Raw genomic sequence first — 27,680 nt, forward strand, 5'->3', positions numbered from 1 at the left:
TACTGTCCGTTAAGCATTTACCAGCCTTCAGCAGAGCTGTCACAGCTGTGCCCAGCTGCACAGTCTGTGCTACGGGAGCGGACAGACGCTCTCCACTCTGGTGGTGTCTTCCAAATTTCCCACCGAACCCATGCACTGGGTGTGCAGGCCCTCGGAGAGCAGAGCCCGGCAGCTCAGCCTGACTCCCAAAACACCGGCCTTTGCCGGGAAGTCGTTAGGGAACTGCAATATTCCAGTGCAAGGGCACATTGTTTCACTCTCAGTAGAGGTTTAAAGCTAGACCGCAGCTTACTAGTTCACAACAGCAGCCACCGCCGGCCCGCCGCGCCCACCCGCCGCTCGCCCCCGGGCCGCGGCAACCGGCCCCTGGCACGTCCGTGCTTTCCCAGGGCAGCCGAGCGCAGGCCGCCGCCGCCCGAGGGGGAAGGCGAGGAGCCCGGGCCGCCCCCGGACCGCGGGGGGGGCGGCAGCGGGGGGGCCCGCTCCCGGAGGTGGATGCGCCTCGGCCTCGGCCGCGCCCGCACCCGGCCCGGCGGCCCCGCGGCCCCGCCCAGCCCCGTCTCGCTGCCCCCCACGAGTGGGGTCTCTCCCGGCCGCCGCGTTTGCTAAGCCGTAGCGTAGACTGGTGCTTCTCCCCGGCCGCCCCGCCTTCTCGGGGGCAGCAGCGGGGCAGGTCCGCGCCGCGTTTTCAGGAGGAGCAGCGGGGAGGCGACAGGCTCCTCCCGAGCCCAGGTGTCGGCTCCCGGGCCCGGGCGGCAGCCCCCGCTCGGCTCCCGGAGACCTCGCAGCTCCCCCCTCCTCCTGCCCGCCAGGTTGTGGGGCGGGCGGCGGCCCCTCCTTTTTTCCTTCCACGTCATGGGGTGCCGTGTCGCACACATGTCCATGCACACGCATCATATACACACACACACAGGCGCGCCTCCGAGCAAAGGAGCGCGTCCTGCCCGCAGCGGCCGGCCCGGGACGGCCGCGCTCCACTCCGGTGAGTGCGCTGCCAGCGGGCACGTCCCGGGACAGCGGCGGCGGGGGACCCCGGCTCAGCTCGGCCCGGCCCGCGGAGCAGGGCCCTAAGTTTTTTGCGCGGAGCGGCGCGCTGGGTCCGCAGCAGCTTCCCCCTCTTTCGCAATAGGCGCAAACTTGGAGGTTCGGCCGCGGCGGCGGAGTTTGAGGAGAAGGAGGAGGAGGAAGGGGCGGCAGCTGCGTGGCTCCGCGGGCGCGCAGCGGGGCGGCGGGTGCACGGGGCGGTGCTGCGCGGGGGCGGGAGGGCTGGGCAGGGCGCGGTGCTGGTGGCGGCCGGAGGAAGAGGGTCGGTGCCGGCGAGTGCTGCCGGGGAGCTCCGGTAAGAAGGTGCCGTGCATCTTAAAAGTTAATTACGGGGGGATTTTACGTCTCGGGAACAGAGAGAGGCAGCGGTTAACGGGCTGCAGGCGTTTGAAGTCAGGGCACACACCTGCCTGCAGCTCGGCTGGCAGTAGGTGTGCCCAGCTGTTGCAGCCACATAAGCTTTTCTTAAGCAACAGTTATACCAACTTAACGTGTGGTTTGATAACAGGAACCGGGTTTGTTGTGATGTTGGCTGAAGTCTCTCGTGGGTTTTTTTCTTTCTCAGTAAACTGCTAAAAACGTAGGTGTTCATCTGTAGTTGTGTTTAATTTGCCAAGTGCACTTACTCATTTCTTTAGTATGGAAAGAGGGTCTTTTTCCCTGTGAGGAAACAAGAAGTAACAGAACAGCAAGGATCTGTCAGAAAAAAATGTTTTTTTTCCTCGAGGAGAGACAGTAGCAGCTTCTCTCTCATTACAGGGTGAACAGACTTACTAATATCAGAGTAAAGCTTAAGGGGAACTTCCCTTGAGGTGAACTTTGCTGTGTCCCACCTGGGGATCTGCTCCGCTGAACATCTTCTGACTTGTACCAAAGATCTAGTTCATAAACCAGCCTGTTTCATTCTGAGTTAGGCAAATTTCCTTAATGGTAACTTTTTAAAATAAACAAACTTCCTTAATAATAATGATTTTGCATTTGATAGCCTGGGAGAGAAACAGCTGAGGGGTAGATATGGTAGATAAACTTGCAACTGGAGTGGAGGCAATAAACAGGAAAGAGCTGCTTGCTGTCTTTCAGACCAAGAACTACAGCAGTCGAGTGACTCTGAGAAGGAAAATATTGAAAACAAGTAAGACTAAGTGGGTTTTTACACAATACTCAGGTCAGCTGCAGAGTGTTTTGTCCGTGTTTCACCCCCCTTCCTTGCCCTCTCTCCTCAAGTCTACTGGATGTCAGAAAACTTATGTGGGTTCAAAAGCCACTGGATGGAGGAAATTGAAATTTCATGAGAAGTAGAAAGTTGTAACCCCTGGCTTTGGAAACTGCTAAGTTGTAAGGGAACAGAAACTGAAAGAGCATGTGGAGAAGACGTTGGAGAGTACTTATTCTCCTGCTCTTTCTCCTCTTTCCAAGCATCCAGGTACTCTGAGACAACGTGCTGGGCTGGATGTGCCCTATGGATGTGATGTGGCTGTTCTTCCATACGTACAGCTTTTCTGAGATGGTCATAGAAAGGGAAATGAAATGCTACTGTATTTGTGCACCTGTGGTTTTTTTTTGGTCTTATGTATCTGATACTGATGGGGTTTGGTCCAGTTCTTGTGTATTTTTCTGTACACTGCCCAGCTGTAAAGGCACTTAAAGATCACTAACAACCCCAGCTAACGCTTTTTGACACGATTTATATAAATGAACAATTCTTAAGGACTACAACTTTTTGAAAAGCAGCAACGGTGGTAAGGGATACATTCAGGTTTGAATTGCTTGTGTTGGCACAGCCCTTGTGCTGGGATCACAGCGGAGATGCAGGAAAGGGGACCAGACACTGAAAATCGCTTGTGTACCAAGATCTATAGATTTTGTGGATGATAAGCTATACTGTGCATGCTATTTTCTGGCCTAATATGTGCAAATTATTCTAGTCAGTCAACAGGCTGTCTGTGATCATCTTAAAAATGCCTTCATGGCTGAGACAAGATCTCTGAAATTCTTTAGAAGTAGTCCAGGTGAGCTGGAAAGAATTAGCCAAAGGTAAAATTAAAAAAGCACAAAGGGTCAAAGCTATGTGCTATCACTAAATATAAAGAAACCAGTGAGTGCTGATGTATAGGATTCAGGGAAGCCTGGATAATGTTGAAATGTTGGTTGAGAACAAACAGGTAAGTCCAGAGACTGTTGATCATGCGGATCTTGCCAGTCTGGCAGCTACTTAGCCTGGCCAGATAAGGCTGAGGGCCTTGCAGGTGTCCACAATGTACAGTGTGATTTCAAGAAGCTTTATGTCCACTAGCAGGACAGAAACACAGCATTTTCAGACTTTAGCAGAAAGATTTCAGGAAAGGGCGATGCAGGGATTTTGGAAACTCATTAGCTATTGGTTAGAGGAAGGAGCAGAGCACTGGAGAGGTGCTGATGTACCCGCTCGGTCATTAGTCTTGGTGGTTACTGTGTACCGACACAACAAAGTGACTTCAGGTAGGAAGTGGATAAGGAGTGTGGGCTGTCCTGTTGTGTGCTGATGAAGTGAGTTTGGTCTCACTAACAGATGATGCTTAAGAGGACTCTAGCAGGAGCTCACGGCATTTGTGTAGCTGTTACAGCTGCAGAAAGGGCATCAGGAGTCAGACGGTGACTCCAGCTTTTGAGGTCTTCAGGAAATATTAATAAAGGAACTAAGAGACGCAGCAGATGAGTCACAAAAGGCTCATTTCTGCAACATAAACTGCAGGATGCCAAATCCAGCAACAGAGATAAGTTTTGCGTAACTCTGCCAAGTCAAGCCTCATCAGACCTCTTGCTGAAAAACTTAAGGAAGCTTCACCAGGATTTGCAACGTGACCAAGTGTGACACACAGGTCCCTCTGCTTTGAGTACAAGAGGGACAACTGTGAAGAAAGAGGAGTTCTCTAATCGCATGACACCCAGACAGACGCATCATTAAGCAGATGACAGGGTACATACAAGCCCATCAGAGACCAACACATCTTTGTGCTCTGTCGTATTGTCTAACTACAATGTGGCTTACATGGTGCATCAGGAAGGTAGCCACTGGCCCCGGGCAGGATTCCCTGGTGCTAATCAAAGACTTTTTTTTTTTTTTTTTTTTTTTTGGATTGATGTTGTGGAGTGCAGTTGGCCTGTGTGCGTTTTTGTGGTACATAGTGCTGGGAGCTTTTGTCTTACAGGAAATTCCTGTAATCGCTATATTTCTATGTTCTTAATTTTTTTATCAATTAATAACATTTTATACCATTGCCTGCTGTACCCCCCCCATTACACTGAAAAGGGGTAAAGTTGACCCAGCTGCTGTCATGCCAAGTTGCATGTTATGCATATAGGGAGTGCCAAATATTAAGTGAGGAATTCAGAAACTGTTTTCACTGTCTGAATTTGCCATGCTGGGCCCCTCCAGCTAAGGCAGAACTACAGCATCCTGTAAATCTGCACCACCCAGACGTCTCTTTGGAGCTTATGAGATTCAGCCTGCTCCAGCCAGACTGGAGAACAGTGCAAATAATAAGCTACACAGTACAGAGGTGTGTGGTTTATAAATCTGTATGAGCTGGAAGGCTAATGATGAAGAGGAGGCTGTTGTGCACAATTCTTTAGCCAAAATCTGGATGGAGAGGAGGAGAATGCTACATATGCCTTAGGAGTACTGCTGTGATGTTTTCCTTGAGGGAAAATACCATGGTATTTGTTTGTGGTACGTGCAAATGTTTCTTTGTAACTATTGCATACACAAAGCTTAGGCATAATAGCACAAAAATATATTTCTTGCCATATAAGAGACATTGTATACCGTATGAGGTACTTATGTATAGGTGAACTTGCAATGCAAATCATTGTGTCTAAAGAGAGTTTCAGAAAGTATCACCAGGACTGTGGGGGTCATACCAGTAGACCAAATTTCTGGCTTTGGCTCCGTGGCAGAGCTATTTTATCTGTGGAGGGGGCAAGGCATCTGAGACCTGAAGTCTCAGTACCTGAAGTACTGTGCAAGTCTTGAACTTGCTGAGGCTTTTGACAGAGATTTGTCACAGCTGGGTGCTTTCCTGCCTCTCCCCAAGTTCTCCTCACCCTGCCGTAGAAGGAAATTAGGTTGCTTTGATGTGATCTGTTCTTTTTATGGTGTTTTTCCCCCATCTTCTTGATGCTTAGAAATGCTATGCGAGTAAACAAAAATACATGCTTATTATAGAGATAATGGCTTCCACAGCTTATCACACAAAGCCTCCATACTCACTGTTTTTCAGCTAACATTTTACACTTTTTCTTTCATAATCTGTGCAAGCAATAATGTCGTCCCTGCTACTTCTGTACATCCGACTTCATACGCGCTTGAAACACCGATAAAGCTGAAGGCTGCGGGCACTGGCAGGATGGAGCAGACACCAGGACTTTGTTCAACCACCGAGCTGGCTGTGCCCATGTTGATCTTCTGGGACAGAGCATCCTAAAAGAGCTCCGCAAGGGGGGGAGACCACAGCAAAGTCCAGGAGGTAGGTCTGCACCTCTCCTTGAAATGATCTTGCTGATATGACAAGCTGTGACTTTGGCAGTGAAGACTTTGACGTGGGAGGAATTGACTTGTAGGGGATGATTTACAGCGGGGGCTTGCAGACGACGAGAGTCTGCAGGGAGCTTGGTGGAGAGGTGAAGGAAATGGAGAAATATTTTGAGCTGTTAATGTGAGCTTTTCTGCAGCGCGGTGCAGTTTCTCCTGCCTCCCTAACAGGAAACTTCCACCCTCTTTTACAGTGCTACTCCTTGCCAATGTACACAAGTTCTGGCCCTTTGGGCCCGATTTTTATGTTATGTGGTAGTTTGGGGGTAAAAGTTAACCCTCTCTCCACTGTAGTAGTAGTATTACTTTAAACTCTCATATGAGAGCTCTTAAATTCTAGATTGCCCCAAATTAGAAGTGAGTAAAGTCTATCTACCTGAGTTTGTGGGGTTTAAATATAATTTTTTTATATTTATTTTTTATCTTGACTCCTGTCTTTATGGTGCATTAAGTCCTTGGCAAACATGTATACTCACATCTCTTAAAGTCAGAGAATTTACATACTCAACGTATAAGCAATCAGGCTTGAGAATTTCCATGGCCAACTATCCCTGGGCTTTCTAAACACTTCCTTGCTTTAACAGGGCTGCAAATCCTCTGGCTGGCAGGACAGACTATTTTGAAATGTACCAAGGGATTTGCTGAGAGTTTTTCTTTTCAGACCTCCACCAGAACAGCTTCCATCAAAAGTCATTGTAAAGCAGTTCAGATTAGTTGGGGATGCAGAGGAGCCAGGTTCACTTCTCTCTTGTGCTGCTGTCTTCTTGCATGACCCTGCAGAAGTCACTTGCATCTTTTCCTGGCCAGAGAGCAGAGACCTCGGCATATCTCTGGGAGGTGGATGTGCAGGAAATAATGTTGGATATTTTACTGCAATTACAGGGATCGCCAGTGTACTGGAAGCATCTAGAAAAGAGCATCCAGCCTTTTCTAAAGAACAGATACAGAGTTGGGACTGAGTGGCAGACAGACAAGCAAAGCAGCTGACTGTCAGCACAGCAGGTTCTGTTAGGACACACAGATCTATGGAAGTGTTTAAGACCAGGCTGGATGAGGCTTTGGGCAATGTGGTCTAGTTGAGGGTGTCCCTGCCCGCAGCAGGGGGGTTGGAACTAGATGGTCTTTGAGGTCCCTTCCAACCCAAACCATTCTGTGATTCTATGATTCTATCCTGTGCAACACAGATCCCTCATGTTTAGCACTGGGGACAAAATCATATGTGATACTCATAATTGCCAAATCTTTGCTGAACCCGTGTTTACTATGTATGTGGTGAGAAGCTGTCTTTAAGAAGCATAAAAGAGGCTGTGGTAAAGTGTAGACTTTTGGTTTTGTTTTTCCTTGGGGCACTGTGTTGTTTTAAGTCTTCAAGGTCTTAAAATTGGCAGGCTTAGCATTTAATTAGGCTTGGGTCTAAAAGGAATGGCTTGCTTTTCCACATCTTGCAATCGGAGGTCCATAAGGCAGCATGTAAGTAATTGCAGTTATTTAGCTCTTTAGTTGTCCATCATGTAGAGGAAATCTAAGCATTACAACAGGCAGGCCAAAGCCAAGGGGTGAGCCATGTGGAACGACGCTGGTAGTGGGTGCTGCTATGTTACAGAGGCATAGGCTGAGGCTCCAGTGCAGGGAAAGTGGGTGGAAAACCAGACAAACTCGATAGAATCAACTGATCTAGATTTAATGCCAATAAAAAGTACTCCTACAGAAGCTCCGTGATCCCTATCAATAGATAATTTTGTGATGGAAATAACCAGCTAGCAGCAGTAAACACCAGCACATGGTTAAATTAACTTTACCAGCTAGCAACACTGAATAATCAAGTAGAGTTAAAAGTTTAATTTAGACAGACAGTTTACTAAATAAAATAAAATAAAATAATAAATTGCTCAGCAAACCACATCATTACTTTTTTCCTTCCCCAGCTTCCCAGGAACATTGTCCCCTCTACCTTCCCCACAGACCCATCCAGTGATTTGATTTGTGTATAGTAGAGGGAACACCAGAAGGAACCAACTGTGTCTTTCTGCAGAGTTGGTCATCTAAACAACTCGAACAAGTTTGCAATGCTGTGTGAGCAGGTGTGTATTAGGCAAATAGAAATATTTTATCAGGGAGAACTTCTCCTAAAGTGGTTTTGCCAGGAGGAGAGAGAATTGTTCCCATAGTTCCTGTTATTACATGGTAATGGTGTTGGTTACTGAAATACATTGTGACCTGGTTTCTAAGGAAAGGTGTAGACACTGGTTTTGCCTCAGATGCCTTTGAGGGATGGGGGAGTAGCATGTCAGAGAAAGCACCTGTTTTGCTGCTGTTTGATTTTTTTGTTGTTGTTGTTAATGCTACCTATGTAAAAGCACTTACCCTCATTGATCCCTTTCTCCATTCTCCTCTTTCATCATTTCCCAACCTGTTCTTCTGCTCCTATTCTTCTCAGCACCCATTCCCTTTTTATTTTTTTTTTAACCTAAGTGATAAGCAAGGAGCCTTGTTCATGCTGTGCATCAGCAGAAGGGCTTCTGCATGGGAGAGAGAACAGCATGATGGCATAGGAGTGCTCCTGCTCCCCTGCATCCACTCTCTCTGTTTCCTCTCCTTCCACAGACTTGCATTCAGACTTGACCTTTTCACTTAACTCTTGCTCTGTGGCAACCACAAAAGCAGGTTGCCCCACGGCAGCATTTGTAGCGAGTACTACGTATTTCACATCCACCGAGGAGAGAGCACTGCCTACTCACAGCCTGAATTTTCCAAGAATCCCTATTCTGGTAGCTGCCAATGTGTCTTGCCACTCCACGCTCTGGGTTAACCACTCCCAAACTGATATGACAACAGATAAAGAGGTGGTTCCCACCAGCTGGCTGTCTAGCATGACACCAAAACTCATTTGTGGCATCTGTAGCCAACTGTAGAGAGTCACAGACCTCTTTGATGGGTAATGCTACAGTAGAAAAGAAGTAGTATAAATTAAGTATGGCTACACATTAAGGGAGATCATGGTTTTTGTTTTTCTGTAGCTCAATGTAGTTGGTGGTTGAGCTTGAACTTTTGCTTACCTCCTAAACAGGTCCTTCAGGAAGGACTGGCAGAGGGCAGAGCAGGAGGGCCAGTGGACGTTGGCTGATACATACCTTGCGTTCCTCAGGAAAGCTGTGATGGCGCTGGTTGTTGGAGACAGGCAGGTTACAAGCTTTTTCAGGTAGTCCTGCCTGTATGTCCTGCTGCTGAACCTATTGCTTTCAGCACTGTCTGAGGCATCTTTCCCTCTCCATGGGGCCAGCCTGCTCTGAGCAGAGATTCCTCCAGCCTCCCTGAACAAAACCCAACCTTCAAAGCAGGATGTTCATCCTTCTGCCTGCGGAGAGGCTTCTGGTGCATCTTGGTCCCACCAGGCTCTGGGCTTCCTGTGATGGATCCAGGCAGTTCATGACAGCTCCACCCTGCAGGCAGCATCCAGGGAGCCTGTGGGTGCTGTAGATCCACCTGGCAGCTTCTACCTTTAATCACTGAAGTGATTGCATTTATTGGAGCACAAGCTACATCAGAACAGACACAATGAGGAAAGGGAATGCAGTGCTGGGGAGTTGCAAAATTCCTTGTAGTCTCAAACAAAGTGTTTGACAAGCTGTTAATAAATCCATGTGATCTGTATGCAGACAAACTGGGAGCACTTCTGCAGTGCATAGAAAAGGTTGAAAGAAGACCACAGATTTTGATGAGGCCAATGACACATTTGCCCTTTCTGGATTGGTTAAAGCAAACTCTTAATTGGGTTCTTTTCCATTACAAATGGTGTCTGTCAAAAATAGCTTGTCTGAACCTTCACTGTTTTTCATGGTTGAGTTTGCCCCACGGGAGTTTTTGCTAGGTGGGGAGAAGGAGAAGGAAGTAGGTGTTAAAATGTAAATACACACAGGTCTTTGACTTTTGAGTTAAAGAAAAATTACCTTCAATAATGCAGTTGTTACTTTAAAGGAACAGTTTTTTGGAAACTGCTTTATTTCCAAGAAGGCTGTTTCCAATAGCCGTAGGTGAGTCACTTGCAAAATAGGAACAGAGGCTTCTGGAGGGGCTGGGGCTGCTTTGTCGGTCCCAGGGGGGGTCCGCTACCTTTTTTACCACAGTCAGTTTTCATATTTTCTGATTTGTACTGCTGATACAGGGATGCAAGAGGTGGTTGACATTGTGGACTGCAGGTGAGACTTGCCATGCAGAGCAAGAGCAACGTGAGAGTTGGTCATTTGTTCCTGCTCAGGGTGAAGGGAGTTGCAGACTCCTCCTGTGCTTTAATGACATTGGCATCACTGAGTTGCGCAGACTGGGAGTTGCTGTTACTCCGGGTACATGGGGTTTATGGAAACAGCAGAAATAACAGTTTGAGGAGCAGCAGTAAAGTCCTGGGCTCTCTCAGGAATCAGTGCTCTCCGTATGTAAATCATTAGGGTCTTAGTAAAGTGGAAACACTCCTTCAGAGAGGCAGCATGTGCCCAAAGCCTGCCAGTTTCTCAGTGCTGCTCAAGGGAACCTGTGTGTTTCCGAGTTGCTCCAATCCCTCCTTAACTCTTTACAGAGGGATGGCCTCAAAGAGGGCTGAAGCTGCTGTGACCCTGGTGGCTGCAAGCTGTTGGAGGTCAACCAGAGTGGAAGCTTGGTTCTCCAGGCCAGCTCAGTCTTGTGCTGACCAGAGCAGCTTCCAGGCCGGTGTTTCTCCACTGCTCCTGTGTGCCGCTCTGGGGCAGAGGAGTTGCCGGGATGTTACGGGCAGAGGATCAGAGCGGGGTGCAATGCTGCTACCCCCAGAACGCTTCACACCGGAGGTGCACCAAGGCTGCACCATTGCAAGCAGAGCTGGCAGAGCTCGCAGTGCTGGCGCAAAAGCTGGGCTCTTGTCCTGGCTCCTGTTTGTTGGGGCAGTGACTTTCCTAGGCATGCCTCATCCAACCTGTCTCACAGCCCGTGCTCTGGGACAAACTGATGGTCCTTTGCACTTCCTTGTATCTTTCCACCAGCTGTGGAGGGACCTCAGATGCTTAGTTTGACAAACATTGGGCAAGGTGGGTCTCACATGCATGGTATCACAACCAGGATACAGAACAGGTTCTCTGCTGGTTTTCTTCAAGGCCAAATCCAGAAGCACTGTGGGTAAATTAACCACTTTGAGTTCTGCTCCCTGGCATAAAATATTCCTAGATGTTGTGGGACAACCTCAAGCAGTCCAGTGGAAATGTCCCGGCCCATGGCAGTGGGACCTCTAAAAGTCCCTTCCAACCCAAACCAGTCTATGATTCTATGAAATTTTGCACAGTGGCATGGTTATATGGTTTCTAAGTAGGAGTGGTGCTTTAAACTTGCTTTTGCTCTGAAGGAATGGATGTACACCTTGTAAAAAATGTTATTGCCAATAAATAAATTTGCATACTCACAGGAGGCTCTTCAGAGTAGAAGTTTGGACCACCATATTTCATTACCGTACAGACTCAGCTGGTTAGTATCTGACTGCTCAGTTTCTCCTCCGACACACAACATCAGCAGCTCCTGTTTTTCTTTCAGGGGCTGTGGGCTTACAAGGAGGTGAGCACGACTTCTTCCCACTCCTCTTTGGGTATGTGTGGTCTGCTTCCCTCCAGGGAAGAGATACTGAGCTGGTAGGAGGTTTCCTATGCTACCCCAGATATGGAGTTCACTAGCTGAACTGTGACGATTTTTTGTCTGCCTAGCACTGAGAAGATGCAGCAGTTGAAAAGGTCTGCTTTTGCAGTGATTTGGTAAATACAGTGAAACTTCAGGTAGGTACACGCAAAGCTAATTTAAATCTGGCTTACACTGATTGGTGTTGTTTCCACAGCATGTTCAATGTTATGGAACTATAAATAATACAAATTCAATAGTATATGAGCGTTACAAGCACCACATGCAGCGACCTTGCTACCGCGGTGATAGTGCACAGTGGCCTTAGCCAGCGTGCTTAGATCAATGCAACAAAAGTTACACAGTATTCAGGTGAAACTGCAGAAGAGGTTTTTAGGCAGGCAGATCATCATGCCCTCTTAGGCTCTGCCTTGGAGGCCGAGATTGCCACTGCTACTTTTTACAAATTTTTATAGAAGAGAACATTTTTTTTATTATGAGAAATGCAAATGAAGAAGCAAACATTGCTCTAACCCAGCTTAATTTTGATGAAACAAAAAGCTAAACAGCAAAACAAGCCCAAATCTGGATTGTTGCCATCTCTGATACTTTGTTTCTGTGCAAAATTGGATTTCTTTTAGAACTTTTTTTCAGTTCAGTTTAAATAAAAAATCCTAAAATAGGAAATGTTTGAGTTTGAAAGAAATATATTGACTTAAGGCAATGTGCGTGTTTTTTGGGAGTGCCAGTGAAATGCAAAAGCACCTGGTTGTTCACATGGCTCACAGGGTGGGATGTTTCTAACCAGATTTCACCTGACCCTTGCTTAACCCTTCTTGTGGTTTAACCCCAGCTGGCAACTAAGCACCACAGATGCTCGCTCACCCCCTTCCTCCCCAGCTGAGTGAGAAAACTCATGGGTTGAGATAAAGACAGTTTAATACGTGAAGCAAAAGCTGCACACAAGCAAAGCAAAGCAAGGCATTCATTCCCCACTCCCCATGGGCAGGCAGGTGTTCAGCCATCTCCAGGAAAGCAGGGCTCCATCACGCGTAACAGTTACTTGGGAAGACAAACATCATCACTCTGAATGTCCCCCTCTTCTTCTTCTTCCCCCAGCTGTATATGCTGAGCATCAAAAGGCCTTGTCCCTGCCTGTGGCAGGGGGTTTGGAACTAGATGATTGAGGTCCCTTCCAACCCAATGGATTCCATGGTTCTATGATTCTATGACTTTGTGTAAGCACTGCTCAGCAATAACAAAAACATCCCTGTATTATCATTTGTGTTTTCAGCACAAATTGAAAACAGCCCCATACTAGCTACTGTGAAGAAAATTAACTCTATCCCAGCTGAAACCAGGACACCCTTATCAGGGACTGCCTTTTAAATTTCAAAATTGCAGAAAGCACACTAGAGCCTTGCTGTCAATCAGAAGAGTTGTAATTAATGCCTGTGGTTCATGAGTGGAAGCTTTTAGCCGGACCGCTCCCAGGCCACCATGCTGCACTCACACCAGAAGCCCGAGCACCTGGGGAGTGGATTTCCTCCTCTTCACCTGTTTTCATTTTGTGATTGAAACATGAGTGGTGTGCATGGCTTTAGGAATAAAGAAACCTTCGACACAGCATTGAGGACGTGATCTTTGAGAGGCTAAGAGCTGTAGTCAATGCTTGGGGGATGCTTTGCCTTCGTCCATCTTCTCTGAATGTGAGCAGCAGTTGTGAAGGGAGAGCCATTTCCCAGATTTTTATATGGGTTTTTTTGGTCTTGCATTATGGTGCTAGTGACAAGGGAAATGTAGATTTCTCCAATGGAAATCTTCTGATGAATTGTCGTGGATTAAACTTTGATGTAGCAAATTCATAATGGGTCTGTTAATCAGACTGATACAAATGTGGGTGTTTGTTCTTGGCTAGCATGGAGAGGGTAAAATCTGGGAGTTTTAGCAAAAGTGTGGTGCAGCGAGAGGAGAAGAGGATTTCCCTGGGAGCCAGCGTTTGTGAAAGGGCTCTATAATTCAGGGAGGATCTGGACAGAAGTCCTACGCCCAGTGAAGACCCAGGGCTCCTGCCCTCCTTGAGTACTTGGCTGTGCAAACTCACCCCTGTTCCTGTTTGCAGGAGTCGGGGTGACTCCCGGAGGGATGAGATGGGGAAGGGCTGGCATGGGAGAAAGTCAGTGGCTGTGCTCTCATGCTGAATCCTCTCCCGTCCCCCTCTCAGCATGCAAGAGCAAAGTTCTGGAGCCCGGGTTGCACCAGGGTTAGTGTGGGAAGGAGAGGGGTGGGATGCTGTGGGTGTTGCTTCCTTCTGATAGAGAGGCATGTGGTCGGATGTGTGTGTGATGTGCTCGTCTTTGCTTGTGACAGATCTGGACTGGCCATGCCCCAAAGGCATGCTTAGGGAAGCCCACAAGGTAAGTGCCTGGTGGTGTGTAGAAGTGTTGTCGGGTAGCTGGACTTAGAATTGTTTTAATACTTTTTTCCCTCCCGAAAGAATCCTAAAAGCAGGCTTTAATTTACCTTTAACTAGCCTTTCATTTGGTTTCACCTTGCCAGCATTTAACACTTCAAGCAATTACAGTCTCCAAGTAGAAATTCAACATTTCTGTGTTCTTGTAGTAATATATATTGTAAAAGCCAAGAGAAATAGCCACCAGTTCAGTTTGCTTCACTGGTGCACTTTACTTTGACCTCTGTGACAGTGTTCCAGTATGAGCTTGGGTGACTTACACAAGTAGGTTGCCTATGGATGGTGTACGGGTGCAAACACTGCTTTTCATGTTTGTGATGTGCCCAGTGTAGCAGTTCACGCCCTTTTGGGTACTCGGCAGCTTCACTAGCCGTTAATCTGCGTTTATAGATTGCTGGAATAAGATTCAGTAGTTTACAAGCAGGAGTGACAATTTTTCTCAGGAAGGTAAACTTCTGCATGTCTGGCTGATAGCAGCTGGAATTGACTATTGAGGCAACAGGTCTTTACAGATGCTCCCCTGTGATCAGACCATACTTCACTTCTCCAAACCTTTGCTGTGTTACCCATGATACATATATGAATGTCGATAGACAAATATGTCTTATTCCCTCTGTTCTTATTTCCATGTTCTCGCTCTCTTCCCCGGTTGCTGCAAGTCAATAGAAACCAAGGTCTAATTCTAGTGTATGTCCTTATGTGCATTTTCTATCGTGCTTTTCCCTTCAGCTTGGCCTTCCTTCCCGGTACTTCCTTTAACTGGCCATAGCTCTGTTCATAACTTTCAACACTTTCAGTACACAAGGGATAAAGCTTATCCTCTGGTTTTATGGGTTTTATAGGGTTTTATGACTGTTGTGTGAGCCCCAGGAGAGCTGCAGAATTCTTCTGCAGCCTCCCAAAAGATGAGACGTGCGCACTGGGTTGAAGCACAGAGGAAGGAGGGGAGCTCCACTGCCCACTTGAAGAGTGCCATGTATTTTCTGGTCTTTCTGCAAGCCCTTAGGCAGACACAGACAGCTGAGCCTGGCTGGAGAGCACCTTGGAAGTGAGGACTGAGAGTTTCAATTTGAGAGCAGCATGGCTCAGTCTTCGCCCCATCCTCTCGGGAGGGTTTATTCTGCTGACTAAGGCCAACACAGCATTCAGTGAGCAAAGGACTTGATCTGCAGCTGATCTTTTTTAGGACGGTGTGAAATTCTCCTACTACCTTGTTCTTCCTTTTGTGTCATTGCACAGCTTGCGCAGTTGCAGAAAGCAAATTATTTTAAGTGTTTGAATGTGTAAAGCTGCCCAAAACAGCTTCTTTCAGGGAGGAAAATACAAAAAGAGGCAGTGAAATACACCACCAGAAAACCCAACTGTTTTCTGGGTGGGATACAAATATCATGGATCTAAGTAGCAATCCCTCTTCTGATCCAGCAGTAGATAAAAGCAGATTCAGAGGACAGAAATGTTTTTATTGGTAAAGACTTCCTGTCAGAAGTCTTGGCAGCTGGTAATTGTCTGATGTCATGGTTCCAGGGAATTTAGCTTTCCGTCCGTATTTATGTACTGGTGAAGGTAACTCTGGAAAGTCTCAATAGCCAGCTGATTGCTTATTTCCTTCTTGAATCCTGCTGAGGTCATGGTCTTTAAGATACCTTATGACAGGCTAGAATTATGTGTTCTGTAAGAACACGTGTTACGCAACACAAATGTGTTTCCCTTGTATTTGTTGCATATCTGTTTTCTTTGAACATCCCTTGCTTCACAGATGCAAAGAATAAATAAAAACACCCATTTACCTTCTCTAAAGCATTCAGTGCTTTGCATCCCAGCCAGTAAGTGCCCTGACCAGGTTAGATGTTGTGTATGTGTGTATATAGACCAGGTGTGCAATATGTGTTGGTTGCAGGACGAGATCAGTCTCCATTAATTTCCTCAGGAGTCTTCTCATGTGTGGAAGACAAAGTGCAAGCATTTTACAAAACAAGACAAGATGCTAGTGCCAAGCTCCCTTCCTAGTATAAAATCTTTGTGCAAAAGATGGAATATTGGTCCTGCATATGCTATGGTAGCACCTGAGAAAAAAATACTTGTGAGCAAGATAACTGGAGGTAGCATCTGGTCAGTGCTACCCCAGGCAGGTGCTTCAGGTAGCTCTAGGTGCCTGTTCTCATCTGCCACGTGTCATCCATTCCCTTCTGTACACTGTGTGTACGGTACACTGCTATGTCTGAGTGGGGCTTTGAGAGCTGCATGTGGTAAGAAATAGGAGTTTTGCACTTGAATCAAAACCTGATGAAATTTGTGGTGGCCCTTCTGTCCCAAGGGATTTCATTCCCTGGTCTCACACTGTTCCTCAAGAAATCCCGGTCTTTTGCAGAAATGAACTTCATCCTGGTTAGAGGTAAATGATGTATGGGTAAAGAGCAAAGCTGTTGCCCTTTTGCTGGTATACTGAGCCTGGCTGTGGAATGCATTGGACATAACAAGAGAGTATGAATTTAATGTGATAAAGATGGAACAGGAAGGACAGTGCGATATTGGTAGTGGTGAACTGCACTGCTGGAGAAATGTTAGAGTCCTTAAGAGTGGTTGGGGTCACACATGGCCTGATTCTGTCTGGACCACTGTGGTGATGATGATGTAGCGTGTGTTGTAAAAAACAAAACAAACCAACCAACCAAAAAAACACCAAAAAAACCCCCAAACCACACCCCCCCCCAAAAAAAACCCCCCACAAACCAAAACAAGCAAAAAGGCAAACACTCAGAAAATCAACAAACAGACGGATGGGGCTGTGGATGTAATTTCTGGCTCCTGATGCTCTTCATCTGACCAGATGGTGGCCAGAAGCAGGGGGAGACCCTCCATAAACAAGGGATTTGGTGGAGGAGCTAAGATTTCTCACCAGTGCTCCTTAATTCCTTCCTCCACAGGCAATTTGAACCATGTCGCCATAGTCTTCTGGATTTCTATGACCTCTTTATATGGCACAATAGTGTCTTGTGGTTGGCAGTGCCAAAAACCGTAGGAGTGTTCAGGGAGCCGAGTGTGGATCCTTTGCTCATCAGCTGCAAAGAGGGAGTCCTCAGTGGTGTCCAGGTGATTTCTTGCACATCCTGATCTAACTCTGGACTGCAGCAGGCTCTAATGGTCTATATTGCTAGTTTCAGGCAAGGAAGTGTGGCATGATGGCTTTCGTGTTGGTTTGCCTAGAAACAGAATGTTTGGCATCATTCTGGAAGCTGGCCAGAGCTACCATAGATAGAGGGGGTTTTGGAGCAGTGGAGGATATACTTTTTTTTCCCCTCCTTTTGCTTTGTTCAGGCTCTCTTTCGCCTTTTTCAAGGAGGTAGAGAGGAAGGGAAGATTCGCTCCGTGGATGAGGCCATTCCTGTTCGGCTAGGAGAGGTAGGGGTTGTCCTTGGTAGCTAGGGAGACCACTGGGCAGAGGCACAGGGCAGGCTGCACAGAGAGATCGCACCATGCGGGTCTTCTCCCTCCAAATAAAAAACAGGGGCAGGTTAGCTCTCTTTCCCTCTGCAGGGCTTCCGTCATGTGGCTGGAAACCTGGGTTTGGTTAGCAGTGGCTTTCGAGAGCAACTTTTCTCCAGGAACATAGGTACAGGAAGGAAGTAGGTGAAGGGGAGACCTGGATTAGACATTGAGCCGCGATTATTTTGGAGAAGTGAAGGAAAGCACTTGCGGGCTAAGGGGGAAGGTGGGGTTTTTGGCTTTGTGGGGAGATAGATCAGTTTTTTTCTCTTTGTTAGCGTACTTGGAGGCTGTTTGCAAAACCTGCAGAGAGCTGCTGAGCCCGGGTTTCTACAAAATAGGTACATGTTGGCTTACCCTGCTCCGTTCCCCAGTCTGTACCTGGCACCCCCAGGTGAAACAGGGAGGTGGAGTTTCCTTTTCCTTTCTGTTGTTCCCAGAAGAAAAATATCAAGGAGAAAGATGCACAGGGAAAGGGAACGTCAGGGAGAACAGACTAATGAAGCAGCTCTGCCTTGACAGGCTGCATTTTAACTGAAGCTACAGCTTGCCACAGCTGACATTGGTGGAAATGCTAAAGATTCCTGTTAGTCTTGCAGTAAGTGCTGCATGCACACCTCAGTACTTGGTTTTACATGCATACATGGGATCTGCAGACATCTGAGCCACTTCTGGTGGCCACACCATTTTATTTACTCTGAAGCATTCTGGAACAGCTTCTTCAAAAGAAAATATTGGGGGCTGTTCAATTTAGAGACAAAGTAGAGCTTAGTTTAAGCTAGGTAGAGCTAAGTTTAATGCTGCACCTGGATGTGGACTCTGGTCTGATTTTAATTCAGGGATAGCAACAATGCTGCTTGCAGTCAGCTGGTAAAGCAAAGCTATATGGAAAGAGGATCACTGTATTTAGCTTTTACTGTGGTAATAACTCCGTTGTTGAGTTGCTACACAGGAATGTTATTAAATACCCTGCTGCATAAAAAGAGGCCATGTGTGTGTTTTTGCAGTTGCATCTGAGGTTGTTTCACACAGCAGAGAACAGAATAGATGTGCCATTGCTCACAACTACCCCTCCTGCCTTTGAAAGGTTACATTATACTCCTTCCAGTGGATGGAAGTGCTGTGTCTTCATCTGTCTCTTTCTTCAGGGCAGGTTAGCAGTATTTTCCAGAAGAAATCTGGACACAGGGAGGACTTTGTGCTTGTCAGACCCTGTTGGGAGAGGATAGGAAGGAAATTAATTTCCCCTTTGACATCTTCTTGGGCCAGCCCTGGTGTTGGAGACAATGAGGATGCTCTGACTGAATTCTAAAGCCTTCAGTTTAATGCTTTATTTTTTTTTTAAATACTAATATCTACCATTAAGCACACATTCCTTGCAGACTTACAAGAGATCCCCTTGCTGTTCCCATTGAATCCTCTGGAGTTACTCAGGAAAATAAACAATCCTTCCTACTCACTTAGAGGACAGTCATGTTTCTGCCAATGTTGCTGTACTTCAGTTTGTGACTCATAAGAAATTAAAAAAAGGTTTGGAACATAAACAGTGGAAGTCTTGTTCCAACATTCTTATTTAGCTGGAAATCATCTGAAATCTGAGTTGGTTTATTGCCTTCAGTCAGCTAATTCAGGGGAATGAAATCTTTGTGTATTATTGTGGTAAAATCTGTCTCTGAATTAACATGGTGATTAAGAAGAAACTGCAGATTTCCAGTGCCTTGTTCTGCTAAGGTGCTGTTTATGCTGTAGACAGACTGGTCTGCACATGTCTTTGTTAGAAGCTGGAATAGTCTCTGATGCTTCGTTCCTGATTTAAAATACCATCATGTCTCTGTTTTCTTGCAGAATGAAGAGACGCAAGTGTGCCTACAAATGTCCCTCACGAAGGAAGATCCTGATCCTGTGTGTTACAGGGTGGCTGATTGCACTGCTGAAGCTCCTCCATGTCGAAAGACACTTTTTCCCCTCTAAGGGCATTTATTTGGTTGAGCACTTCCTGAGCACTTCTCCTTATGTTAGAAACAGGTATTCCTACCTTAGAAATGAGTTCCAGTATGAAATTAATTGTTCATCCATATATGAGCAAGATCCCCATGAAATTGGCAAGAGCTTAGAGATAAGAAGAAAAGAGATAATTGATTTAGCCGATGAAGATGTCGTAGCAATGACAAGTGATTGCCACATGTATCGTTCACTTAGGAAATACCACCTAAAACCTGTTTCTCCAGAGGAGGAGAGTTTTCCAATTGCCTATTCTTTGGTTGTTCATAAAGATGCAGTGATGGTAGAAAGGCTCATACATTCATTGTACAGTCATCAAAATATTTACTGCATCCATTATGACCAAAAAGCACCAAAAAGTTTCAAATCCGCTATGAACAATCTAGCTAAATGTTTCCCCAATGTTTTCATTGCATCAAAATTGGAGACAGTGGACTATGCACATATTTCACGGCTGCAAGCAGATTTCAATTGTTTGTCGGATTTGATGGACTCTTCAGTTCCCTGGACGTATGTTATTAATTTGTGTGGCCAAGATTTCCCTTTGAGGTCAAATTTTGAGTTGGTTGCTGAACTGAAGAAACTTGGTGGAGGAAACATGCTGGAAACTATAAAGCCAAGCAGTAGCAAAAGAGAACGATTTACTTATCATTATGAACTTATGAAAGTGCCTTATGAATACATGCAGATGCCTGTAAAAACCAACATTTCCAAGAATCCTCCACCTCATAATATTGAGGTATTTGTAGGCAGTGCCTATTTTGTTTTAAGCCGAGCATTTATTCAATATACCCTTGAAAGCTCTCTTGCAAAAGATTTTTTTGAGTGGTCAAGGGATACGTACTCTCCGGATGAGCATTTCTGGGCCACTCTTGTACGTGTTCCTGGAGTCCCTGGGGAAATTCCAAGGTTGGCCCAGGACATAACAGACCTACAAAGCAAAACTCGTCTGGTGAAATGGAATTATCTTGAAAACCATTTGTATCCTCCATGCACTGGTACCCACCTTCGCAGTGTCTGCATCTATGGGGCTGCAGAATTAAGATGGCTTCTGAATTACGGGCACTGGTTCGCCAACAAGTTTGACTCCAAAGTAGACCCTGTCCTGGTAAAATGCTTGGCAGAAAAACTGGCAGAACAACAGAAAGAGTGGGTATATTTGTCCTCTGATAAATACTTTCTGGACCTATATTCTATGAATGCCTCGCTGTAGCAGCGTACAGACATCCCTGCTGTCAGTACTGTATACTGTTCTAGCACAGCGCCTGCAGTTCCTCTGCCTTGACCTGCTGCAGGATGTTAGCGAGCCAAACGCCGGTTCTGCACAAAGTTCAGGGCTCTGGAGAGCCAGGTTCCTGGCCATTTATTTATGAAAAGTCCTGCCTCTCTGATTAACAGTTTTGTAACTCGCCACAATAATCCTGTAATTGTTCTTCAGGGTGATTCTGAGAGGGTGAGGTTTGCTTTTGGAGGCTCTGGCGCTGTCTGTCCCAGTAGAGTATTTCAGAAATGTGTTTTACATCAAGTGTGTTTGTGTCTTTCATAAGAAACTCCAACGCATCTGCCTGCCTGTGCCCTTTTCCTTCGCTTTTTTCTTAAAGGTATGAAACAAAGACCTCTGTATCTGCTACCTCAGGAAAACTGGAAGTGCCCATCTCACGGACAAAACCAAGAGATCAGCATGACACCAAATGAGCCGTGTGGCCTCACCTGAAGTCCAAACTTCCCGACTGTGGGAGCTAACAAAGATCTTTGCAATGTGAATATGACTGGATGATATAAGGGAAAGAAGATCCTTAGACACTGCATTGTCTGTAGCATCGTTCTCTTCTCCCAGCTCATCTGTGCGTTTCTTTTCCTTCTGTGAAGCATGTGCTCAGGTGCCGTGCCATGCCTATGAAATCAGTGGTGGTTGACTGAAACAGAATTATCCATTGTTATTCTTCAAAGGCAGTATACGAGCATGCCCTAAGGGCAGTCTCTGCAGCCCCTTAGAGTGGATATCCATGCCAAAAGAGGTCAATCTTCATTTTTATCTCTGCCCATAGAAATACTCTCCTGTGAAATCCCAGTCCTCTTGAGACAGTATGTCTACACGCAGTGGATAACAAGTGTTATTTCTAATTGCAAAACATGCGAAGTGGAGCGGTAATCATAAGAATAGCCATATTGCAGAAATGAAGACCCTGTGTAGAACTGTCTTTCTGTGCAAGTCTCATGGCCTTGCACTGCCACGATACCGTGCTGAGGGTGCCCGAGCAAGCCCTGGTTGAGCTGTAGAGCAACTGTTCTCCAACAGCCTCTGCTTCCCATGGCCCTGCCAGGCCTCCTGGTAGCAAAGCAGCCCGGGAGCCTCGAAGCTGGGCTCCCCGTGCTACAGCATGAAGGAAGTGTTTGTTAGTGCAGGGGTCTCTGCAGAAACTCTTGCAACTTAGAAATGCCTGCTAGCATTTTGAGGGTTTCTCTGGAACGTTGCTTTGCCACAAGTTCGGTTTCGATGGTTCCAGTGGACCCTGGGGTCTAGCTTGCTCCATGCTGCTGTCCTCTTTCTACCCATCTGGCTTTTATTAAGGGGCCTCTTCCCAGAAGTGGCTTTGGGATATCTGGTCTTATCAATCCACAGATTGCTGCAATAATGACCATGTCTCGTACCCATGAAAAATCTTTGTTTCTTATTTCAGTTGAAAGAACCAAGTCATTTTTTAGTCTCAGTTTTTGTTTATAAATTTAGTCATGGTCAAGTCATCTGTGGCTTAAGATTAGGTTTGAGAGTCAGCCATTGTGGGCCTTTTTCCCCATTCATGACACTGATTTCCTATGAGACCTCACACAAGTCATCTGAGTTTTCTGTTTCAGCTACTCCACCTGTAAAACGGGAACAATGATGTTCTATTATCTTGCAAAGCACTTCGAAATCTATGGGTGTTGTGGGTTTGTTGCACGGTACTAATTGCTTATCAAACTATTTATGGAGTCTGTGGATGCACAGGTCAAGTATTTCTTTGATGTACTGTTTCTGAAATAAATGAGGATTATTTTTAAAGTGTGTGTTGCTTACTTCAGTGACTTGCTATGTCTGCCCAGGGCTGTCCTGACTTGATGTGATTCATACACACTTTGTAGAAAATGAAATATTGACAGTATTTGCAGATTCATACATCTGTACTTGTATATAGAGTTCCCATGTGCAGAAAGGAAAATAAAAGAGGATGCTAGGATCCCAGAGGGCCAAGCCACAGCCTTCTGTACACATAAATTGATGTCTAATCATACATTTAAAAATTTTTATTTAGTTAAACTGGCTTTATGTATGTATATACGCATCCCCTTCTGAATTTAATTAGAATGGTTTGCTCTACCATAAATTTACAAAAACAATCCACCAGCATATTGAACTTAAGTAAATAATTTTAATCAGCATGCAACTTCGTGCTACTTTAACTGAATTGGGTTGTATGATACCTGTAATTTAACTAGTTTGAAATAAAGCAGCTCAGGTTTCCTAGCTAGAGAAGAAGTGGATGTGGGGATGGCACAGCATCACCCGTTACAGCAGTATGTTTGCTAGCTGGGGAAGTACAAGTTGTACAGGCATAGTTGCAACTTTAACAAGTGCTCATTTTCTAATGAATTATAGATATTTCTAGTTTTTGAAGGTAACTTTAAAGGCTATTCAAGCTTGTAGAAAGGAAGTTCACAAAAATCATAGGATCACTCAGGCTGGAAGATCATCTAGCCCAGCCTCCCAATCACAAAAGGATCAATACTAAATTTGGGCCGCGTTTCTTGGGCTATGTCCCAGGGAGTCCTGCAGATCTCTAAGGAAGATCCTGCAGTCTTCTGGGCAATATTTTCCAGTGTTCCCAGGAAAACGAATAACCAAAATGTAAGTTCCTTAACTTCTGAATAATTTTCTCTCTGTTTTTTGACTTTGCATTCAGCAACGTAGATGCCATACTGATGCCTGTGTCATAGTTAAGTGATTAGACTACAGGGGTGGCTAACAACTTCATTATTTACCTTTGACTTCATCATCTTTGTTCTTTACACAGGTAGGTCTGTCTTTGCTGAAAATGGACCTGAGGCATGATCCATAAACGCCTTTCTCCCTGTGAGAAAAGTAGCTGAACCTACTTTATGGCAAAGCAAATATGAAGTTTTATTTGGGCTGGAACTTAGACTGTAGGCAGTTATCTGCCATTCTGCTCTCACAGGGAATTATTTTTTTTTTTTCCTTAGTAAAGCTCAGACATCTCTTTCCTCTTCCTCTCTTCCCGTTCCTAACTCCTCCTGAAAAACATTCCTCTTGTAAGTTATTTCACAAATTTGAAATGCAAATGCAAAAAGTCACATGCTGGCTTTCTTCCACCCACCCTGCCCCGTGCTGGCTGCATGGAGCATCTGGACTATCAGTCAACCTGATTTTCCTATTCAGGAAGGATGCGTGGGCAGGGTGCTAGGGCTGCTCTTGGCTGTCAGCACTGGTGTAGGGGTCTAGCCCACCGTTTCATTAGTGGCTGAAACCAGCAAAAATGTTGAATGCATTCTAACATGGAAAAGTTAAGTGAGAAAGAAGGGGAAATAATGAGCTTTAATGAAAGAGACACAGAGACAGCATTTGTACAACCTGTCTCGCTAATGAATTTATTAGGCTGGACATGGCATCAGGAGGATAGTATATACAAACATGAATGCCTCAGTACGTATTTTCTTTGACATTGGAATAAAGGAAAGACAAGAAATTAGACACCTAATCTGTAACTGTAATTAAAACAGACTTGGCCTGTTGAGCATTTCTATGGCTGCTATGTCATTACTGTGGCATTTGAATCAGAATGTATAAACATGAGAAAAGCAGTATTTGGGCAGCAAATATGGAGTATATGTGGCACACTAGTGTGTTTTTACAGTGTGATCTTGATTTTTAGTTCAGGTATAATCTCTCTCTCTGTTGAGTGTTTTTACAGAACTTGCGTCATTCTTGGTGGTGATAATTTCCACTCACATAGAAAAGATACTTCAGAACAATGTGATCTGTTAGTAAGATGCGGTAAATCTGTACTGAAAGTACTCCAGCGTTGTTTGGTATTTCAAGCTGATAGTTGAACACTCTATCCTGGTCCTGTTTTTTCATAACTACTAGGCTCTTTGATTTTTCTGTAGCTAAAGTATACTAATCTTTATAGTACCAATCCTTCTTAGGAAAGAGAGCAAGCAAAAGCCATGAAACTTTGGACAAGGCATTTCCTCAAGTGAGACAGGAAGGAGCCAGATGGTATATTGTAAATGGGGACAGGGGCAATACGTTTTCTTGCTACAGAGCTGCCACATGTGTGTCTTAGCAGAGATTTGCTTAAGTGGAAATGCTTGGATATAGCACTGTTGTTGCTGCCATCTCTGATTGAGGTAAGTTAGACTTGAGTTAGTACATTTTGAAGATGAAGATCATTTAGGAAAAAATGCCTGGAGCCTGTATGCCTGTGTCAGTTTATCTTCTTGTAAAAAACAGGTGCTCTGAAAAATCTTGAAAATTTACTGCAGCTTGAGTAGAGGGTTACAAAAAGACCTGGGAGACTGTGCTAGTTGCATCAGAGAGGGCAGAAGAAGGAGCCTCTGATTTTTTTTTTTTTTTGCTCAAGGCAGGTCAATGGTTTTTAATGATGCTTTCTGTGTTATTTGTAGAAACCAATTTGAAGATATGCTTATTTGTAAAACTAGTGACTGATTTCCACCTTGCATCTCAAGTGTTTGCTATAACACATATGAGTTTATTTAACAGCCTCTTCCCTGGGCTACAATTAGAGACTTCATTGTGATTTAATTAAAGGTAGCAGCTTTTCTATTGCTGAGCCTCTTTTCTCTGCCTGAGTTTGTTCTCTGTGAGGGAAAGGATGGCAAGACTAAGCTTTACCTGGGGCAATGAGAAGATTAGAGAGTATACAGAGATGCTGCAGGTGGCATTATTACCACCATAGCATAACAGCTGGGAAAAAAGAATAACTGCATCTTATACTGTAGAGGTTCAAGTCACTATTTGTTCATAAACATAATGAAATCATACAGTTGGAAATAACCACACGCAATGATTTTAGCGCTAAATTGCTAGGGACCATAGGAAGTAGGATGAAAATACAGGTGATATGTGCATTTTTATCTGACACATGGAAATATTAGCTGTAGATGTATTACAGGACCTTTTAGTTAGCAGAAAAGTAGAAGTCCTCCTCCTACAGAGGTTTGAAATGGCAGAATTGAAGGCATCAGCTTATTTTCTCCTAGAAATGTTATGCTTGCTTTTGTTTCCTACAGTTGTTTCTCACCTTTTAATACAGCAGTCCCAGCTCCTTTATGGCCTTAAGATACCTATATCAATTAAATTTTGTCATTTACCTCTCATTTACTCTAAGCTGCTTTGGAGTCCAAAACTTGCCTTCTGTCCTGTAGCAGGGCCAAGGGCTCTTAATACAATCAGCATGTGGCATGGCTGAATTTCCATTTAATTGGCTTTAGCAGGACATGTGCATGTGCTCAGCTACCCTGGGCCTGAACTGGTACAACAGTTATGACTTTCCATCACTAGGAGATTACCCATATTTTACTCCATTTGCATTTCAAGGAAAAATTATCAAAGGTATCCTTTGTTCCTATGCCAAACTTAACTTCTTGTCTTGAATTCTGCTTGGTACAGACTATATATAAAAAAGCTGTGTCAAGAAGACACATCCAAAAGAGTAAAATTATATACATCACCCAAAAAGGGGAAAGAAAAAGTTGGTTTGGAAGAGTCATTTCAAGTAATTGAAAAAACAGATGATGCTGGGACTGAACAGGGATAAAATACGTGCAGCTGTTATTGGAGCCAGTTGGAGAATAATTTTTTTTGCATTGCTAATAATGTTCTTAAAAATGCACTCTGACTTCCAAGGTTTTGCTCAACTGGGATGTGAATGCCTGCAATTGGTAAAGCTTCATCCCTCTTCTTTTCAGAACAGAGCTGTACTCTGTGAAACCATGTGCAGGTTTAGATGGTTTATTTCTTTGCCAGGGCTCAGATTCCAGACTTCCTATATGGTAGTGCAGAACCAGAAAAGCATCTGGGCATTGGCACGCAAGTGATCAGACAGCACAGCCTCCCGAGGATGGAGCTGCCTCCAGAAACCGAGCTGGAGCAGGAATCAGCCCACTCAGCTGGAAGAGCAAACACTGCCTCTGTTTCATTTCATTAGAGCACATCAGCATTACAATTTTCAAGACCAGCCAGCTAATTGTATTATGTGTTGCTTTCATTGGCTGAAGAATATTGGAATTCTCTCTTATGGCTTTCTTAAATGAAGATTTATTTAAAATCTCTGTACTTATATTTTGGGAACAGACACAGTATGTCTTATTGTACTGCATGCCTTGTCCTCATTTGAAACCAAGGCAGCCAAATCAGATTCTGAAGTCATAAAGCCATAAAGACCTGAAGACACAAAGAACTGAGTCATCCTAAAATTATGTAGCCGTAGCATTTTGCTTCTCTATGGTCATTAAGTGGATAGTTTTATATTCAGTTTCAGAAACCTGAGGCATTTCATAAATCAGAATAGCAAGAAGTAGAGATATTAAAAATTTACCTGGAGCACTCACCTGGAAGTTTGTGTTTCAGTCTACATGAAGTGAGCTGCTTTCATTTCAGATGCTGGACAGATGCGTAAAGCACAGAGTTGCTGCTGGCACCATGGCACCATGGCCACCTTCCCCAGGGCTTTGGAGGCTTTGCTCTCCCCCCCGGTGAGGCACTGCTCACTGCAGTCACCAGGCGAGGGGGCAGAAGAGGTGGCCTCTGTCCCACCACTCTAGAAATAACCCTTTGGGCAGTGATCCTACCTGTCAGTGTTTAAAGGCTGTTGGAGTAGATAAACATGGCAGATGATGAGCTTCAGTATTGCAGCCTTGGGAAACAGTGGAGACAAGGGCTGCAGTGGATCCCAACAAGAAAAAACACTCACACTCACACATGCAGACATGTTCCCTTCAGATGACCAGCTGCAGAAAGTGGATGTGTGGGTTGCGTTAAGGAAATGCATTGCACTCTGAACTAGTTTAACCTGTAGCAGAAACTCACTTGCTTAGTCCACGGGTATTTGGCCACCATTTCGTCAAAACAGTTTTCTCTGCTGTCATAATTCTATTTTTGGTTGGTTGGGGTTTTTTTTAACAGATTATTTTCAAATCTACTTCAAATTTTTTTAACAACTGAACTACTGAGTTCTGCATGGTGTTCAAGTCCAGCTGAGGGGTAGAGTGACATGAACTTGATTTGCCAAGGGTTTCAACTGCCTTACAGGCTTTCCACCATTGTCAGGTTAGCTTTCGGTAGCATGAAGTTTGGGTGTTGCTCACAGACAGTTTAAAATTAAGGTGAAATGTTTCCTGTTAAACAAGTGGCACTTTGCATAGTGTCTGAGAGAGATGGCTCTGACTATCTGTTCTCCTGGT

The 27,680-nt window shown here is 45.0% G+C and overlaps 1 protein-coding gene across 9 annotated transcripts; it reads left to right on the plus strand.

The window, feature by feature from the left end:
- The first annotated feature begins 868 nt into the window (after positions 1 to 868).
- Positions 869 to 22,242, plus strand: GCNT4 (glucosaminyl (N-acetyl) transferase 4). 9 transcript variants are annotated; one of them, XM_054811139.1, is made up of 4 exons: positions 1,299 to 1,347; positions 2,125 to 2,176; positions 5,342 to 5,549; positions 19,044 to 22,242. In XM_054811139.1, the coding sequence occupies exon 4, from the start codon at positions 19,045 to 19,047 to the stop codon at positions 20,410 to 20,412; it is 1,368 nt and encodes a 455-aa protein (XP_054667114.1). In that variant the 5' UTR covers positions 1,299 to 1,347; positions 2,125 to 2,176; positions 5,342 to 5,549; position 19,044; the 3' UTR covers positions 20,413 to 22,242. The 9 variants fall into 9 exon arrangements, with proteins under 9 accessions (XP_054667113.1, XP_054667112.1, XP_054667118.1 ...); XM_054811142.1 differs by having other exon boundaries at positions 1,308 to 1,339; XM_054811138.1 differs by lacking the exons at positions 1,299 to 1,347; positions 2,125 to 2,176 and adding an exon at positions 869 to 982.
- Positions 22,243 to 27,680: the final 5,438 nt, after the last annotated feature.

Source organism: Grus americana, chromosome Z (assembly GCF_028858705.1).
Source record: "Grus americana isolate bGruAme1 chromosome Z, bGruAme1.mat, whole genome shotgun sequence".
NCBI lineage: Eukaryota > Metazoa > Chordata > Aves > Gruiformes > Gruidae > Grus > Grus americana.